The 16,798-nt window shown below is 40.6% G+C and overlaps 1 protein-coding gene across 1 annotated transcript in view; it reads left to right on the forward strand.

Moving 5' to 3' along the window:
• Nucleotides 1-16,798, forward strand: part of CPXM2 (carboxypeptidase X, M14 family member 2) — a 121,866-nt gene that overhangs the window by 22,179 nt on the left and 82,889 nt on the right. The window contains exon 3 of the mRNA XM_050959402.1: nucleotides 14,546-14,655. Coding sequence (XP_050815359.1) covers nucleotides 14,546-14,655 — 110 coding nt within the window. The remainder of the gene's footprint in view (nucleotides 1-14,545; nucleotides 14,656-16,798) is intronic.

Consider the following 16,798-nt stretch of genomic DNA (forward strand, 5'->3'; position numbering starts at 1 on the left):
CTGAAATGCTTGGCTAAGTATGTTTGACTTTGCAAGAGAAGGCTAATTCTTGTTTTTTGACTACTGTGTTTAGTTTGGCTGCTTTACTTGGAATCATGCATTCTGTTCATCCTGGTGCCTTAAACAAATATTGGATGAAAATGTTTTGAATTAATGGCTCACAAGTCAGCCTCACTTGCACTTAATTTTGAACTCATTATAATCATTACATTTTAATGATTTTGATCTCTAGCAGTTAAAGGGAAGACATCTCTTTCAGAGAGATACCAAATACACTGCAGTGTTCTTTTGTAGGGGAGGGATAGCTTAGTGGTTTGAGCATTGGCCTGCTAAACCCAGACTTGTGAGTTCAATCCTTGAGGGGGGCCATTTAGGGATCTGGGCCAAAAATCTGTGTGGGAATTGCTCCTGCTTTGAGCAGGGGGTTAGACTAGATGACCTCCTGAGGTCCTTTCCAATCTATATATATATGAAATGGGGTGGGTTCCTCAGTCAGTCTCGGTTGGGTTTAAATGGAGAGTATTTTTCTTTTATCAATGGCACAGCACACCAGCAATATCTCCAGGAGACATTTTGTCTCTGACAGGCACAGTGTATTCCCAGGAGCCCTTTGGAAGCATAGCTACGGCAGTGCTTTTGTGGAAGGTGCAGTGCTCATTCCCTCCTGCAGAGAGCAAGCTCTAATGATAAGTGCTGATTGAGTTCAAGCCATGGACACTCTCCGTGCTATGCGAAGACGAGCACCACTCTGGACGTGTAGCTCTTGATCATTCTGCACGCAACAGTTGCAATTTGTTATGTCCATCCATGCAGGCAAAAGTGAGGGAGGCTCCTTGTGCCCATTATCCTTGTGCTTTACCCAGGCACAATCAGATCCAAATGCATTTTTGTGATTGTTGACTGGTGACAGCCTGCGGTATGGCACTCCCATACTCTCTATGCCATAAATGATATAACTTCCGGCAGCAGCAGGCTCAGAAATTCCAGTTTATAAAGTTGGAGAGCCAAGGTGGATGAGGTAATATCCTTTATTGGACCAACGTTGCTTCTTGGGCAAATGCAAGAAACAAAGATATGTTACCTCACCCATCTTGGCTCTCTAATATCCTGGGACCACAGCCTACAACAATTTATAAAGCTGTATGTTATCTGAAGTTTTTCTGAACCTCCTGAGTCAGAAAACATGGAAAGGAAATCTTCTAAAACCAGGCTTTCTGGGAAAATCTACTTTCAGCTCTGCAAGAAACACTGAAGGATCCCATTGCTAAATATGTTGTTTTGGCATTTCCAGAAGTGACTGCAACCTGCAAGGGCTACGGTACATAAACATGACAAATAGTGTATAACTGAGTTAAGTGGATTTTTCTAAATCTAAAAAAAAAAGTTTGGTTTCATTTCAGGTTTGCGATATAGAAGAGGGGTAGTACTTACTTTATTCTATGCCTATCCCTAGTTTTACTTCAACTAGGGAAGAAGAAAAAGAGAAAGCGCTTTTCCCTCATTCATATACTAAACTCCACAACCTTTTCAGTAAATCATGTGCCCAATTCTGCCACCTGGTGCACAGCATTTAACTGACAGAAAGGGTTCAAGTTACAGTCAGTCCTTTCAAAAAGAACATACATTGCCACAAAATAAATTCTGACTTGTACTTCTGTCATAACAAGAGATGGGGATGTAATGCAATATGCACAGCTTGCTCAGATTCCATGACCTCTGTAGAAAAAGCAAGTGTAGTCTTACAAGAAATAGGGCCTGCTCACTTTCTCAACATGATTCCCTTTATCAGTTCAAAAAAGAACTAGATAAGTTCATGGAGGACAGGTCCATCAATGGCTACTAGCCAGGATGGGCAGGGATGGTATCCCTAGCCTCTGTTTGACAGAAGCTGGGAATGGGCAACAAATTACCTGGTCTGTTCAATCCCTCTGGGGCACCTGACATTGGCCACTCTCTGAAGACAGGATACTGGGCTTGATGGACCTTTGGTCTGACCTAGTATGGCCGTTCTTATGTTCTTATGACCCCAATGTGGGCAGTCATGTCTAGTTGCTAGAGCAGGAGTCAGCATCAAAATCCAGGATCAGAGCCAGAGTCAGGCAGCAGAGCCAAGGGTCAGAGCTGGAGTCAGAGGCCAGATGCTACAGCCAAAGTCAGGAATCAGAAAACAGAGTCAGGATGGGTTACCTGGAATGAGGCAGGGCTGGGGCCAAGCAGGCAGAGGCACCATCACAGCTGTGGGTAAACACTTTGAGCAGCTACTGAACTGCTACTGCGCTGAGCTTAAGAGCTGGTCTGCAGACTCTTCAAACCAATCAGACAGTGTAGCCACCTTCACGAATGAAGTTGCTGGCCCTGATTCCTGATACCAATCAGAAGCAGTGTACACCTGTCCCCGTCCCCCATGGGTAATCATTATTTAAAACCTCAGTAAATCTGGCCAAGCACGCAAGATTTGGGGAGCTCTGTTTGGTGCTGGAGTTGATGTTACAGCATTTGGGCACTGTGTCCACGATAGATAAGAGATGAGCCTCAGCTGCAACCTTAGGCCAAGATCTAGATCCACATTTTATCAACATTCAAGGGAGCCTGGATGCAAGGTTTTGGTTCAGGCACAGCTGATCTATTCCAGACCCAACCCCAAAGAGAGTCATTTCTGATAAGGATGAGTTCTCTGTTCCAGTTTCTGCATTTGATTTAATATATGCTTACGCTGTGTTTCCATTAACATGTCCATCAGCGAGAATTAGGTAGGGGAGTAGGTTTGCCTGATTTTGATCCCAATTAAATATTGAGGGGTTCAGAGTTTGACTCTAATATGAGTCATTATTGGATTCATGCTTTTGCTTAGGAGAGAATGTCAGGGGTGAAAAACATAACAGAGGAAGCATAATGAAACAATTCAGTGAAGAAAGAGTTAAAACATAGAGCAGAGAATGGACAGATTGAATACCAAATGCAAAAGGATTGTGAGGATAGAGCAGAGGGGGAGAGAGAAGCTAGTGAAAGAAGACAGTGTGATATGTTTACCATGTATCATATATGTCTCCTGTGCCAGCACAGCTTTTGAAGTCTCTTCTGTTCCTGCAACATAGCAGAAACATTTGTATGGAAATACTCTTAAGAGTGCCCATCTCTGATCCAGGCACCATTCTAGATCTGATAGACATGATCAGCAACAGCACATTTGTTATATAAAGCAAAACAGACCACATAATATTATACACATTGATTCTAAGGGCCAAATCATGACCTATGTTTTATGCTCCTCAAAGAGAAGTAAGGGTGTTTGAGGAGAAGGGAACCCTTGAGTGGGCTACCTGCATTGCAGATCACAATCTGTCTACCTGAACTGCTGCTCTGTGACTGTAGAAACCTGCATGGAGCACAGGTTATAGAAGGCAAAATTCTGGAGGAGACACCAGGAAGTCTGCCTGCACATAGCTTGAATGCTCGCTGCAGATGCAGCATCTCTATAAATAGTTGTCTTTAAAAAGTGCCATTTTAGTTTTGGAACACTGAATCCTGTTGTATTATTACCTAACACATGGTACATGAAACAACGATTAATGACACACTACAAATCACAAGTAGCTAGTAATTAAAGTGACCAATTCACCGACAGCCCATAGTCTGAAATGTGTTCCCATAAAATGTTCAATAATTGAGATTTATTAAAGTCCATTCATGGATAATTTTTTAAGTAAGAGACTCATTCATTGAATATGTTATTTACCAGGAATAGTTCTCCTAACTCTGTGTAAACAGCACAGTCTTATGCCACCTGATCCAGAATGCCGTCTGATCCAAAGCCCATGGAAAGACTCCAGTTGACTTCAATAGACTTTAGACCAGGTCCTCTAGGCTTAGCATAAAAGGAATCTCTCTCATCAGAGCTGCTGCCTATGGTTACAATGTACCTGCAGAGTCTTTTTTAGGTTTCTACAGTAGTACCATAAGGGGAAGTGGATGTTATAGCACTGGGATAAACATTGCCCCTTCCTTAAGTGGAAAATCCCCAATCTCTTAAACCCCATATAGTGGTTGCTGTGTGCATTAGAAAGTTGGATGGTTTTGATGGGAGGCTAGGGTACAATTACTGCTTTCCTAGGATGGACTAGTGTTTTTAGAGTATCTTTATTCCCCTACTCCATCTTTGATCTGGATCTATAAATTCAGTATTGCACCTAGCATGTGTGTGATTTGTTGTTAGCTCACAGATAGCCTGCTCTGTTTCATTAGTGCACTGGGAATTTCTTTATATGGAAGTGGATTAAAAGTGAAGCAAGTGGCAGAGCAACCTTCATCTGCCTTTAGTATTTCACCTAAATAGGGGTGGGGGAATTGGTGACCAGAACGGAAAGCAGAAGAGAATTATAGTGGGCATAAGAAACTGAGAAGACGAGCAGAACCACGCACAGCTAAATCCATGAACTTGGATCCTCCAGAAAAGCTAGGGTAGCATTCCAAATAAGTGAGTCATAAACATCTGTGAACATTTCACACTTATGTGAGCGCATCCTCAAGACAGCAGAATTTAGCTATAACATGTTCCTCCAAAATGGTCCAAGTCTATAAATATAACTAATTATTTAGACTGAATGGAGGATGTTGTTCCATTCCATCCAGCCCCCACAAAGGCTGTCCATGGCAATATTTAATGACACAAAGTAATCAAAACCTATTTTCAACTAAAGAGCTGCTTGGCTGTTACCGCTCAGATAAAATCCTTTCAGGTGCACTGCATGTTTAGAATACTTTGCACGCCCGTGACATAATAGATTTTAAATGATGAGCTAAATTTGAAGAGGCATAGAATATGGACAGAATTAGTTGGAGCTTTCTGTACAGAATGTTCCATTACTGGAAGGTGAGTTATTCAGCCACACATTTCATAGGGAAAGCTCAAAAGATTAAAATTTATATTAATTTTGTCCAAAGCTCGTAGTCCTTAGGTTGATTCCAATAGGTTTATTTTGTCTGAATAAGTACAACAAAAGGATTGCAGGATTTGCCTCAAAAAATGCAAGTAAAATATTAAAGATTAGAATCCGGATCCAGCAAAGCACTTATTAACCAGGTGTTAAACTTTCAGCATGTAAGTATCAGAGGGGTAGCCGTGTTAGTCTGGATCTGTAAAAAGCAACAAAGAGTCCTGTGGCACCTTATAGACTGGAGCATAAGCTTCGTGGGTGAGTACCCACTTCATCAGACGCATGTGGTGGAAATTTCCAGATGCAAGTATAAATATGCAGGCAAAAATCAGTCTAGAGATTAGTTCAATCAAGGAGGATAAGGCCCTCTTCTAGCAGTTGAGGTGTGAACACCAAGGGAGTAGAAACTGCTTTTGTAGTTGGCTAGCTGTTCACAGTCTTTGTTTAATTCTGAGCTGATGGTGTCAAATTTGCAAATAAACTGAAGTTCAGCAGTTTCTCTTTGGAATTTGGTCTTAAAGTTTTTTTGCTGCAGGATGGCTACCTTTTAAATCTGCTATTGTGTGTCCAGGAAAGTGTAAGTGTTCTCCTACAGGTTTTTGTATATTGCCATTCCTAATATCTAACTTGTGTCCATTTATCCTTTCACGGAGGGATTGTCCAGTTTGGCTGGTGTACATAGCAGAGGGGCATTGCTGGCCCATGATAGCATATATTATATTGGTGGACGTGCAGGTGAATGAACCAGTGATGTTGTGGCTGATCTGGTTGCGATGGTGTCGCTAGTGTAAATATGTGGGCAGAGTTGGCATCAAGGTTTGTTGCATGGATTGGTTCCTGAGTTAGAGTTACTATGGTGCGGTGTGATGATCACGTTAACACCACCCTCTACCGAAAACCCACCAACAGCTATGCCTACCTTCGTGCCTCCAGCTTCCATCCTGGACACACCACACGATCCATCATCTACAGCCAAGCGCTGAGGTACAACTGCATTCGCTCCAACCCCTCAGGCAGAGACCAACACCTCCAAGATCTTCACCAAGCATTCTCAAAACTACAATACCCGCATGAGGAAATAAGGAAACAAATCAACAGAGCCAGATGTGTACCCAGAAGCCTCCTGCTGCAAGACAAACCCAAGAAAGAAACCAACAGAACTCCACTGGCCATTACCTACAGCCCTCAGCTAAAACCTCTCCAACGCATCATCAGTGATCAACAACCTATCCTGGACAATGATCCCTCGCTTTCACAGGCCTTGGGAGGCAGAACAGTCCTCTCTCACAGACAACTTGCCAACCTTAAGCATATTCTCACCAGCAATCACACACCGCACCATAGTAACTTTTTTCAGCATGTAAGTAGCCCATTGACTTCAAGTTAACATAAAGTTAACCATGTGCTTTGCTTGATTTGGGCCTGAATCCTGCATATACACCATATAGTGTTCAGGACAGGAAAAGGGGAATCTGAGAGTCAAACTACAGAAACAACAGTGCACTGAGTGTGATTGGCCAAAGGGAAGACCAAGACTGTACTGTGCTAACAAATATGCTATCATGTTTGCAGCGAGCAGGGGGGTTCAAGAAAAGGGGAAGGCTGTTCCCAAATCTAGTAAGCATGTCTCCTGCCATCTATAGCAGGCACAAATCAGTAATGATTACAGTGACACATTGCTTCTGGCAAACAGCAGAGCATCAAAATGGCCCCACATGCAATGGCAGGGTGTCTATTACTGGATGCACTCAAAAGCCATCACCACTGTTCATACAGGGCAGGGTTTGGGTGATGAGGCCAAGATTTGAACCACATGTGTCTTGACATATTAAAAAAGTTAGCATTATAGGGCCTCATTTTTAGGGAGGCTGACTACCCACAACTGCTTCTGAAGTTTGGGAGCTGTGGTTGTTCAGCATCTCTGAAAATTAAGCCCCTAGTGTAGCTATTCACAGAAATTCCACTGCTTTAACTAAAATGAGTTCTAGCCAAACTGTAGTGAACTACTTGAGCTCAGCTTATGAGGGCTTGATTCAACTCTGTCTGAAATTAGTGGGAGTCTTTCCCAAGCCTGAACATCAAGCCCCAAATGTATAGCTAGAGATGTCTCTGGAAAAATATACAAAGCCAAAGCCATTATTGGTATATGGATGATTCTATATCAAATAAATAGCAGCAGTGTCTTGACCTCCTTTAATCTTCTCCTGGATTGTGTGTCTATAATATAAACTCTAAATTAAATAAACATGTTGAAGTGCTGTGGGATTCTTATCTATTTAAAAATGACAAAGCTCCAGGAGCAAAAACACATTTAGAATCATAAAAAATAAATAAGCAGTCAAAGAAAATTCTGCTTCCAAATGGTGAGGAGCCTGTTAGACTGCACAGGGAAAATATTTCTCCATTTACAGATCTGAATATCACTGTGTGGCTAGGAGTTAGACAAGCGCAGATTTTCTTGTGAGAATTCAATATGATCATATATCTTTAAAATGATAAATATGAATAAATAAATAACAAGGAAACTTTTTTTCCCCAATAGAAGAACAGAATATACAACTTGAATTGATGAGAAATCTTTTAAAAATAAAATAGCCAATTTGGTTGCTTTGCCCCAAAAGAGCAACAAAAGAGAGCTGATTTCCAAATTGTGTCTATTAAATATAACAAAATATACGACAATTTGTGTTTTTACCTGAAAAAAATTGATTCAGAAGACAAAAAAGAATAAATTAACAGTTGAGCTAGGCTAACTGACTTTTATTATTTTCCATGTCTGCACAGTAAATATTTGTCTATTGCTGAAATTGATCTGTAGTTCCAAGGATGTATATTTCCTAAATTTAATAAAGAATTGTGAACATTTGAGCATCAGGGTTAGCAGTGTGGTTCCTCTACCAGATACTTGTATAAGTTATAATTACTTCAGTAATTGGGGATGTAGGTGTGACGTTGCACCCCATAAGGCTTTTTGAAAATATGCTTATGAATGCTGTAGCGGGGTGGTCACTGGCTCCTGCCCTGAGGGGTTTAAAGACAGCCCTGGGAGAGGGCTGTGGAAGGTGAAAAGCTACTAGGTTGATTGGGGAAGTAGCCACAGCTGGGCCCTTATAAGTGGCCCTTATAAGAGGGCAGTGGAGCAGGGAGCACTCAGTCTCTCTTTGCTTTCAGAGAGAAAGGGGACTGGCTGTGGGGAAGCTAAGGGTGCCTAGAGTGAGGCAGGGCTGGGGAAAGGCTTGCTAGGCTGGGAAGCTCCAGGCCCCATAGAGGCACTCGGTTTCAGAGAGAGGTAGCAGGTCCAGGCCCAACCTTGCCTATGATGAGTGGCTGATACTGCAGCCCACTCCAGGGTGCAGGGGTGAGTTGGTGACTGGCAATATCCTACAACTGAGGTGAGGTGGGGATAAGGTGTGGGGGTTCCCTGGGGAGAGGAAACCTGAGACTAAGGTGTGCACTGCCAGGGGGCAGCATCCCAGATAATGGGCACTGGGGTCTGGGAGGGACATGGGCTGGAAACAGTGGGTCAGTGGCCTGCAGAGGGGACTCCAAAGCTGGAAACAAGCTAGTCCCCTCCAGGAATTAACAGGAGGTGCCACAGGGGTGAGTCCACTCGCTTACAAATGTATATATGACATAATTGGAATATGTTTTATGTTACATAGGCCATGTAACATATCTTTGTAAAGGTTATGATCTACTGAATCTATTCCTCCTATTTGTATGCATGTATCACTTTTTTTATTCAAATTTATGAATATTGGTTGTGTACTTGCTTGATTTTTAAGTAGCCTTAGTAAAACATTTGGTCAGCTTCTTGAGACAGGAATGTGTAAATTAAGTGTTTCTTGATTGGGCACTTAACGAACAATAGATCTTGGAAGACTCCAATCCACATAAGAAGTCTGCTTGAGGACATTCAAGGTAGCATGCAAGCCATGGCTGCTACCTTTAAGTTCTGAGTCATGCATGGACATGTGGCTTGCCCATGTGACTCCAAAACTCCATCTTGTAGCTGGGATTCTACACAGGGAGAGGGAGGGGTGTCCACCCACAAGAGGGTCTATTTAAACCCCTGGGAGACCCCTCCATTGTGTCTTTAGCTGGCTCAAGAAATAGCCTCTCCACCACCAAAGGACACCTGAAAGAAACTGGAACAAAGGACAGTAACCACAGGGGGTGTGAGTGATTGCTGGACCCAAACTAGAAGAAAACTAGTCTGTAAAAGGAAGCTTACTGGAACACCTCTGAGGGTGAGGTTTTAATCTGAGGGTGAGGTTTTAATCTGTATTCAGTTTTCTTACTGTATTAGGCATAGACTTACGTGTTCTATTTTATTTTGCTTGGTAATTCACTTTGTTCTGTCTGTTACTACTTGGAACCACTTAAATCCTACTTTCTGTATTTAATAAAATACTTTTTACTTATTTAACCCAGAGTATGTATTAATACCTGGGGAGGGCAAATAGCTGTGCATATCTCTCTATCAGTGTTATAGAGGGTGAACAATTTGAGTTTATCCTATATAAGCTTTATACAGGGTAAAATGGAGTTATTTGGGGTTTGGACCACACTGGGAGTTGGGCATCTGAGTGTTAGAGACAGGAACATTTCTTAAGCAGCTTTCAATTAAGCCTGCAGTTTGTGGGACATGGTTCAGACTTGGGTCTGTGTTTGTAGCCAGCAAGCCTGTCTGGCACAACCAGGCAGGGTTTTGGAGTCCCAAACTGACAGGGAAAGCAGGGGCGGATGTAGTCTTGGCACATCAGTTGGCAGCCCCAAGGGGATTTCTGTGATCCAACCCATCACAGTAGGCTCACCCTGCCTACTGAATTATGAACCCATTACATTGGTGAGCATTTGTTCCCAGTTGTGATCCTATAGAAATCAGTGGGTGGGACTGCTTATGTGAGCAACTGCTCACTTAATCGTGAGTCTTTGAGCTAGGCTTTGGTTCTGCATGAGTGTTGCCTACCTTTCAGCTCCATGCACTCTAAATTACAATGGTACTTCGGCTGATCAATACTATGGTCTTGCAAGTACAGATTGCAGGGTAATAGCGTGTATTTGAAACCATCTTCAAAGTCCCTGCCATACAGAAAAGTTATGGCTAATGTCTCAGCTAATGATGCTGCTGCATCAGAAATGCTGGCTGGTCTTAGCTGTGATATACACCATTCACCAAGAAAGCACTAGGCATTATCTGAAGGAATGGACATTGCATCATGGCAAAGAGGTACTGTACCTTTAAATGTTTTCCAGCAGACAAGTTAGCCTCTAACTAGAACAAACCATGCTATATATTGATGGGTTTTACCTAGAGCTTTTAGACACACTGAAATTCTGAGGATACTTTCACACCATTTAGGCAATGAGTCAGCAGGGTACTTAAGTGAATGCTTAACTTTAAGCAAGTGAGCAGTCCCATTGACTTCAATGAGACCGTTCAAATGTTTAGAAGTAGGCACATGCATAAGAAACTTGCTGAACTGGAACCTCAGTCCCTAAACTATGTTTCTAACCCAAACCACTTTGGATTTGTTTTTTTGTTTTGAAGAATTTGAAATCCCTAAATCAGTGTCATCTCCTCACCTATATGATTTTGGTCCTGGGTCAGAGCTGAATGCGAGAAGGATCTGTTTTTCTGTCTGAAATAGATATTTGACAAGATTTCTACCATTTGAGAGAGAAATCTCACAAGAACAACTCTTAAAATACAAATAGTGTGAAATCTAAATGCAAACTTTTATCCTAACCAGGACCTGAAATTAATTAAGCTGGACCCAAACACTCCTCCTAAATCTAGCACCTATTGCCAATTGAAAATAATGCATAAGATTTTAGCATAAGACCTGTTTTTAGCCAGACGACTAAAGCTTATGTTTTTCATTCTTTGTGACTTGTTCACTTCCTATTGTGAAAGTAAATTACGTTCTGCTCTTTTCTGACATTGTCAAAGATCAGGGAATCAATTACCTCTGTAAAGCTTTATCAATATGATTGGATATTGACAGATTTAGTTGGGGACTCATTTTTAACCTGCACATTATCAACATAATGTCACTGAAAGGCAAAGTTGAATTTCCTGTGTTCCTATTATGAATCTTCCTATTAAAGAAATGGCCAGATAATCAGATAATTTTCTGTTTAACCTGGCAAGATATGAAACTCTGAGTAGTTACAGTTTCTGCAGCTTACACATGATTTTTTCAAAATTAACATGAACAGTAATAAAATGAATATTAAAATGTGCAGTGTTGAGAAACACTGTAAGTTTGATCTCTTTGCTTGATATTTGTTGAAAAGAAATTAGATTGCTTATGTTTACCTAGAGTAGCCTGATTAAAAAGATCAAGTCAATGGGCAAGTAAGCATACAAGGTCAATAATGCAGTACTGGCAAGGAGCCAAATGTCGAACTCTGTTTGTTCATTTTGAGAACATGTATAAAATGAATTACTGGTAATAAATTAAAAATTCAAAAAAACAAAGCTGAAACCTAATCTAAAAGGAGACTCATAAAGGACTTTTTTGTTTAATAGTTGTGCCTGTAGTGGACTGGCAAATTTTAGATGGATTGTTGTGTCTTTTATATTCAGTACCTTGAAGATTATCAGACCATGTCCTATTGGAAACTTTCCCATTTCCACCCCACCTTCCCACCCTATCTAATAGATTTGAAACCCTTTATTTGGTAAACTCTGTAAATGGTACGAACTTTCCTTACCATTTGTGGTGTTGATGGAATTGACATGTAAGTGAAACAACTGACTCTCTTAAAGTTAGAAATCCTCTATAGGCACTCAACTTTAAAGCAAGGTCAAAGATTGCCTTTTGTGAAAAAATCACAAATCCCATACTCATTTGCTGCTCTAAACAACAGACTTGACACCAAGATCACCACCAATATTAGCAAGTTAATAGTTGGTAGCAGATAAACCTTTATGAAGAGTGATGCTGTTCCATTCCCAGCTTGGTATGGCTGCCAGAGAAAGAGGGACTGTGACTGGAGGAAGTCAGACGGCTTTTATTTAAGGTCAAAATTTTCAATCAGAGCTGGGGCAACATTTGATTTTTCTTAGTTTTTTTTTTTTCTGGTGATTTCATGTTTCACTGAGTGCATTAGCCTTCACCTATGGAGACTATAGTTGAAAATCTATCTTAAACTTTGAGTGAAAGTAACTGCTTTTCTCAGAATTCTTTGAAAGATTTTCCATGCCCTTAGTGTGAAAGGCACTTTAAATGGGGCATATCATTAATTTATTATTATACCTTTTAATATTATGGTAGCATCTAGAAACTCTAATCATCACAAGTGGGGACCACTGCTGCTAGGTACTGTGCAAACATAGAGGTAGATACTGTCTATGCCCTGAAGAGCTTAACACTCCAAATGCTACACTCTAGTATCATAGGTTTTATGAAGTTTCAAGCATGGCAAAGAAAAAGCCACATGCATTCACTTCTATCATCATGATACCTTAGTGTCTAATCCTGCCAGCACTTACATGCCTGCCTAACCTTAGGTAGTTCCTGACACTATATACATGAATGTACTCAGGTGGAGAAGCATTTGCAGGATCATGCCTTTAGATTGATTCCTAAATCTGTCCAGAGGGTTGAATTTGTAGGAGTGAGACAGGTAGTTCTTATTACCAGTTCTTCTCAGCTGTGTAACTTACTCCGAATAGAGGTTTTTCAGAACCCAAGGCTTGTCTTGTTTAGGGAACAATGTAAGATGAAACACTCATATATAACAAAATATAATTAAAACAAACAAAATTCCCCCAAGCTACTCCTTCCTCTGGTTTTCCCAGTGCATCCTATCTCTTCTCTGTTTCTGTTAATGAGATTGAAAGCTCTTCTGAGCAGAGTCTGTCTGCATTTTTGTCTCTTGTGCAGCACTGAGCCCATTGTTAGTGTTTAAAAATACATATTAAGCATTTATCATCCTAATGGTCCCATTCCTGTCTCCGTGTAGTAGTCAGGAGTTTTGCCATTGACTTCAGTGAGACCAGAAATCAGCCCCACCGCTGATTGTGTCCAAACTTTTTTTCTAAGAGTGCGCAAAACAATACTTGCAGTTTGTTCTGCAGCATAATCCCAGTTCCCTTTTTCCAGGAGGAGTTTACATCATTCATGAGCTAAGGGAGAGAACAAGAAATCCTAGGTCCTTTCCATCAGTTTGTGTATGATAATTGGAGATGGGCCTGGATCAAATCCTCAAATCCAGACATCTCTGACTTTCAGATGAGTGGTTTCAATCTAGACCTGAACCTACATAAGAATTTCCATACTGGGTCAGACCAAAGGTCCATCTAGCCCAGTAGCCTGCCTTCTGACAGTGGCCAATGTCAGGTGCCCCAGAGGGAATGAACAGACCATGGAATCATCAAGTGATCCATCCTCTGTCACCCATTCCCAGCTTCTGGCAAACAGAGGCAAGGGACACTGTCCCTGCCCATCCTGGCTAATAGCCATTGATGGACCTATCCTCTATGAATTTATCTATTCTTTTTTTGAACCCTGTTATAGTCTTGGATCCAAGTTTTACATGCATTGATAATTCCTTCGTAGCTATAGCATATGTAAGACTGTGTTCACAGCTCTAAATCAAAGCAGAAAGGTAGGATGGTCTAGTCGTGGTTAGAATGCTAGCATTGGGAGACTTGGATTCAGACTCCTGTGTGAACTGTTTCTCTCTATGCATCCATTTCCCTTCTATGAGAAGTTAAGATAACTTTCCTACCTCCAAAGGCTGATACAAGGATAAACATGTTGGAGATTGTGAGGAGCACAGATACTGTGATAATGGAGGTCATATAAGTACCTTAGACTAGAACTTTTCTGATTTAAAAAAAGTATAGTAGGATCTTTCTGATGTCTATCTTCCAAAGTAAGATCTTAAGGCTGGACTTTGCTGCAGTGCTATATAGTACTGGCATCTGCTATTTTTGTTCAAAATTCTGCACCATTTGAAGCTTACAGAGATGGCTTCTTGTTTCAGATTTGCCCTGTTTGTGCTTACTCATTGCTTCAGCAGAGCGTTACAGTGTGGCCTTGCAGACCTTTCTAAGAGATGCTATTGTACAATGTGTGTGAGTGTTTGTTTGAAGTCTCCAGAATGTGCTTTAATTGAAAACATAACTTGACACAGTAGCAAATGCCAAAAGAGAAAAATAAAAGGCCACTCTGCTAGCATTTTGTATTGACAAGCACTTGATAGGAAATACTGTGCATATCTGTGGAAAAGGAAGCGTATGGCAAAGAAAAAGAACTATTAATGAAAACCTTAAAGGACCAGATCCTCAACTGATGAAAATCAACATCACTCCATTGACTTCAATGGAGCAGCCACCATCTTATTGGTTTCATTGATGCTATCCTGATTTACATTAGCTGACGATCCGACCTATTTCTGTCTTTCTCTCACACACACGTGCATCCGACAAAGTGGGTATTCACCCACGAAAGCTCATGCTCCAATATGTCTGTTAGTTTATAAGGTGCCACAGGACTCTTTGCTGCTTTTACACACACTGCTTTTACACAAAGCTCTTTTTGTGTGTATATATTTCTTTTCTTCATTTTTTTAAATAAAACTTTGTTTTACAGGTTGCCCACCACTTGGTCTAGAGACTTTAAAAATTACTGATTTCCAGCTCCATGCTTCTACAGTAAAGCGATATGGCCTTGGGGCCCACAGAGGAAGGCTTAATATTCAGGTAACATCAATTTTCTTTGTAAGTGGTAGAATGGCTTAGGGTTGTAGTGTTCTGCAGACAGTGCTAATGGATGGTTATAGGTTTTGACTACCTTGTCAGCTCACATTATTCAAATGAAGGGGAAATATTGAATTATAGGGTAGGGCTGATGAAGAGTTCTGAAGTTGTGGGGTTTGTTTTGTGCTTTAAAAAGCTCTGAATTTCATGCTGCTTATAATTCAAATCCTAAAGGAATTCCATAAAGTAAATAAGGTGAAGTGGAGAGAAGCAGGGAAAAGAACCTTCCTGTGTTAACAGAGCCCAAAGAGGAGACTGTAAGGATATTTGAGAAGCAAGAACATTTTGTTTCATTATTTGCCTGTAAATAATGAACCTGGTGACTAGAAAAAACATTTTTAAGCAAAGTAAGTTGTCACCAGTCAGCTTGTTCCAGGCAATGATACTTCTACCAAAAAATATAGCAAATTTTGAAGCCACTTGTATATGTTCTTGTGTCTCCTGTGTTAGTTACTTTCTCTTTATATGGTGTTCGTGGTTTTTTGTTTTTTTTGTTTTTGTTTTTATTCCAGCATCAGTCTTAGGCAAAAGACACTATTCTAGGCACATGAATAGCACTATTGAATGGAATTCTAATATGCCAGAACAGGTTTAAGTGCTTTGGTGCAAACAAGTCCTCAGTTCCAAACTTTTGTTCTTAATTGGTTTTTCACTCTTACAGAGCTTCCTTCTCTACTCCATTCCCTTCCAGTCTAAAACCATTGCTAATTCAAAAGAGAGCACAATATCTATAGCTCGATAGCATGTACAGGACATTAGCAACTTTTCACTTCTAATTTGGTGACTAAAGTCTTTTATGGTTTCAGTTTATTAATTTTTTTTCCAACTGAGTCATTGTCTGATGGACTGAGCATGGGACTAGTAGCCATTAATTTTTGAGTTGGCCTTGAAATTCCCCTCCTTTTTTCAGCTTGACAAGTCACTTAATGTCTATGCCTAAGTTTCCCAGTTTGGGAAAAAAAACAGGAATAATTACTTTGTATGGTGGTTGTGAACGTTAGTTGATATTTCTCAAGCACTCTGTGGTCATTAGATGAATGGTGCTATGTAACTACCAAAGAATGATGATGATTACATTTTATTTAGGTAGAATAATGCTATAGAAATGGTAAAAGTCTTTCCAGGTACTGAGATGCATACCTGGTTCCTTGTCTCAACAGCCTATCAGTTCTTGTTTGATGCTTGTTGCTATATACTGCCTTTCATTTTATATTGTAACCTGTCTGCACAGTCTTCCATATGTAATTGGGATTTCTGGCTATCCCTGGTTGTTTAGCTCTTTTAAATTAGAGTGAATATATTGTGAAATGTCATCTGGTTTTTGGGGCATTGGCAGGGGGTTGAGGGAAGTCACACAAACATCTTGAAACTGAGACCAAAGGCAAGTGTATTATAGGCCAAATTTACTCTGGAGTTACTCTAGTTGTATGCTGGTGTAAATCCACTGAAGTCAAAGGAATTAAACTGGCATAAAACGAGTTATGTGGGGTGAATCAGTTTCCATAAATTATTTAATTAAGCAAATCAAGGTACATATTTCAAGAACATCTATTTACCCTAGCTGAGACATTAGTGATAGAACAGAGCCATAGATCAGATGACTTTGAGGAGAGTGGAATTTACCAACATTAGAAGTGACTTTCTTGCTGTGAAATTCCTTTGAAACTTGAAATCGGCTCGACATTTTCCTTTGGCCCAAATCGAGTGGAATTCAGTAAATGAAGTAATCTGATTCAGGCTGCAGTTACTTCCAAGATGATTCCTTTCCTCCAATGCACTTACCAAAACTAGAATCTGTGCATTGTTCAAGGGGCAAACAGGATGATGGTGAATGTGTTTAAGGCTTGAAAATATATTTAAAAACTACAAAACTAGTTGAGGGGGTTCCACTCAGGTTTATGACTAGATCAAAACCTCGTAACTGGAATGTGAACAGAAAAGTGGCTCCAGCCAACTCTTCCTTTCAGAACAGCTAAGTGACACACAGGCTGGACAGTTTCCATAACAACATTTGGTCACTTGTTCAGGCTTCTTGTCTCCAGTCTGCTAGGTTACAGGGTTTTTCCGGGCCACAGAACTCCTTTCT

Source organism: Gopherus flavomarginatus, chromosome 6, assembly GCF_025201925.1.
Source record: "Gopherus flavomarginatus isolate rGopFla2 chromosome 6, rGopFla2.mat.asm, whole genome shotgun sequence".
Taxonomy (NCBI): Eukaryota; Metazoa; Chordata; order Testudines; family Testudinidae; genus Gopherus; species Gopherus flavomarginatus.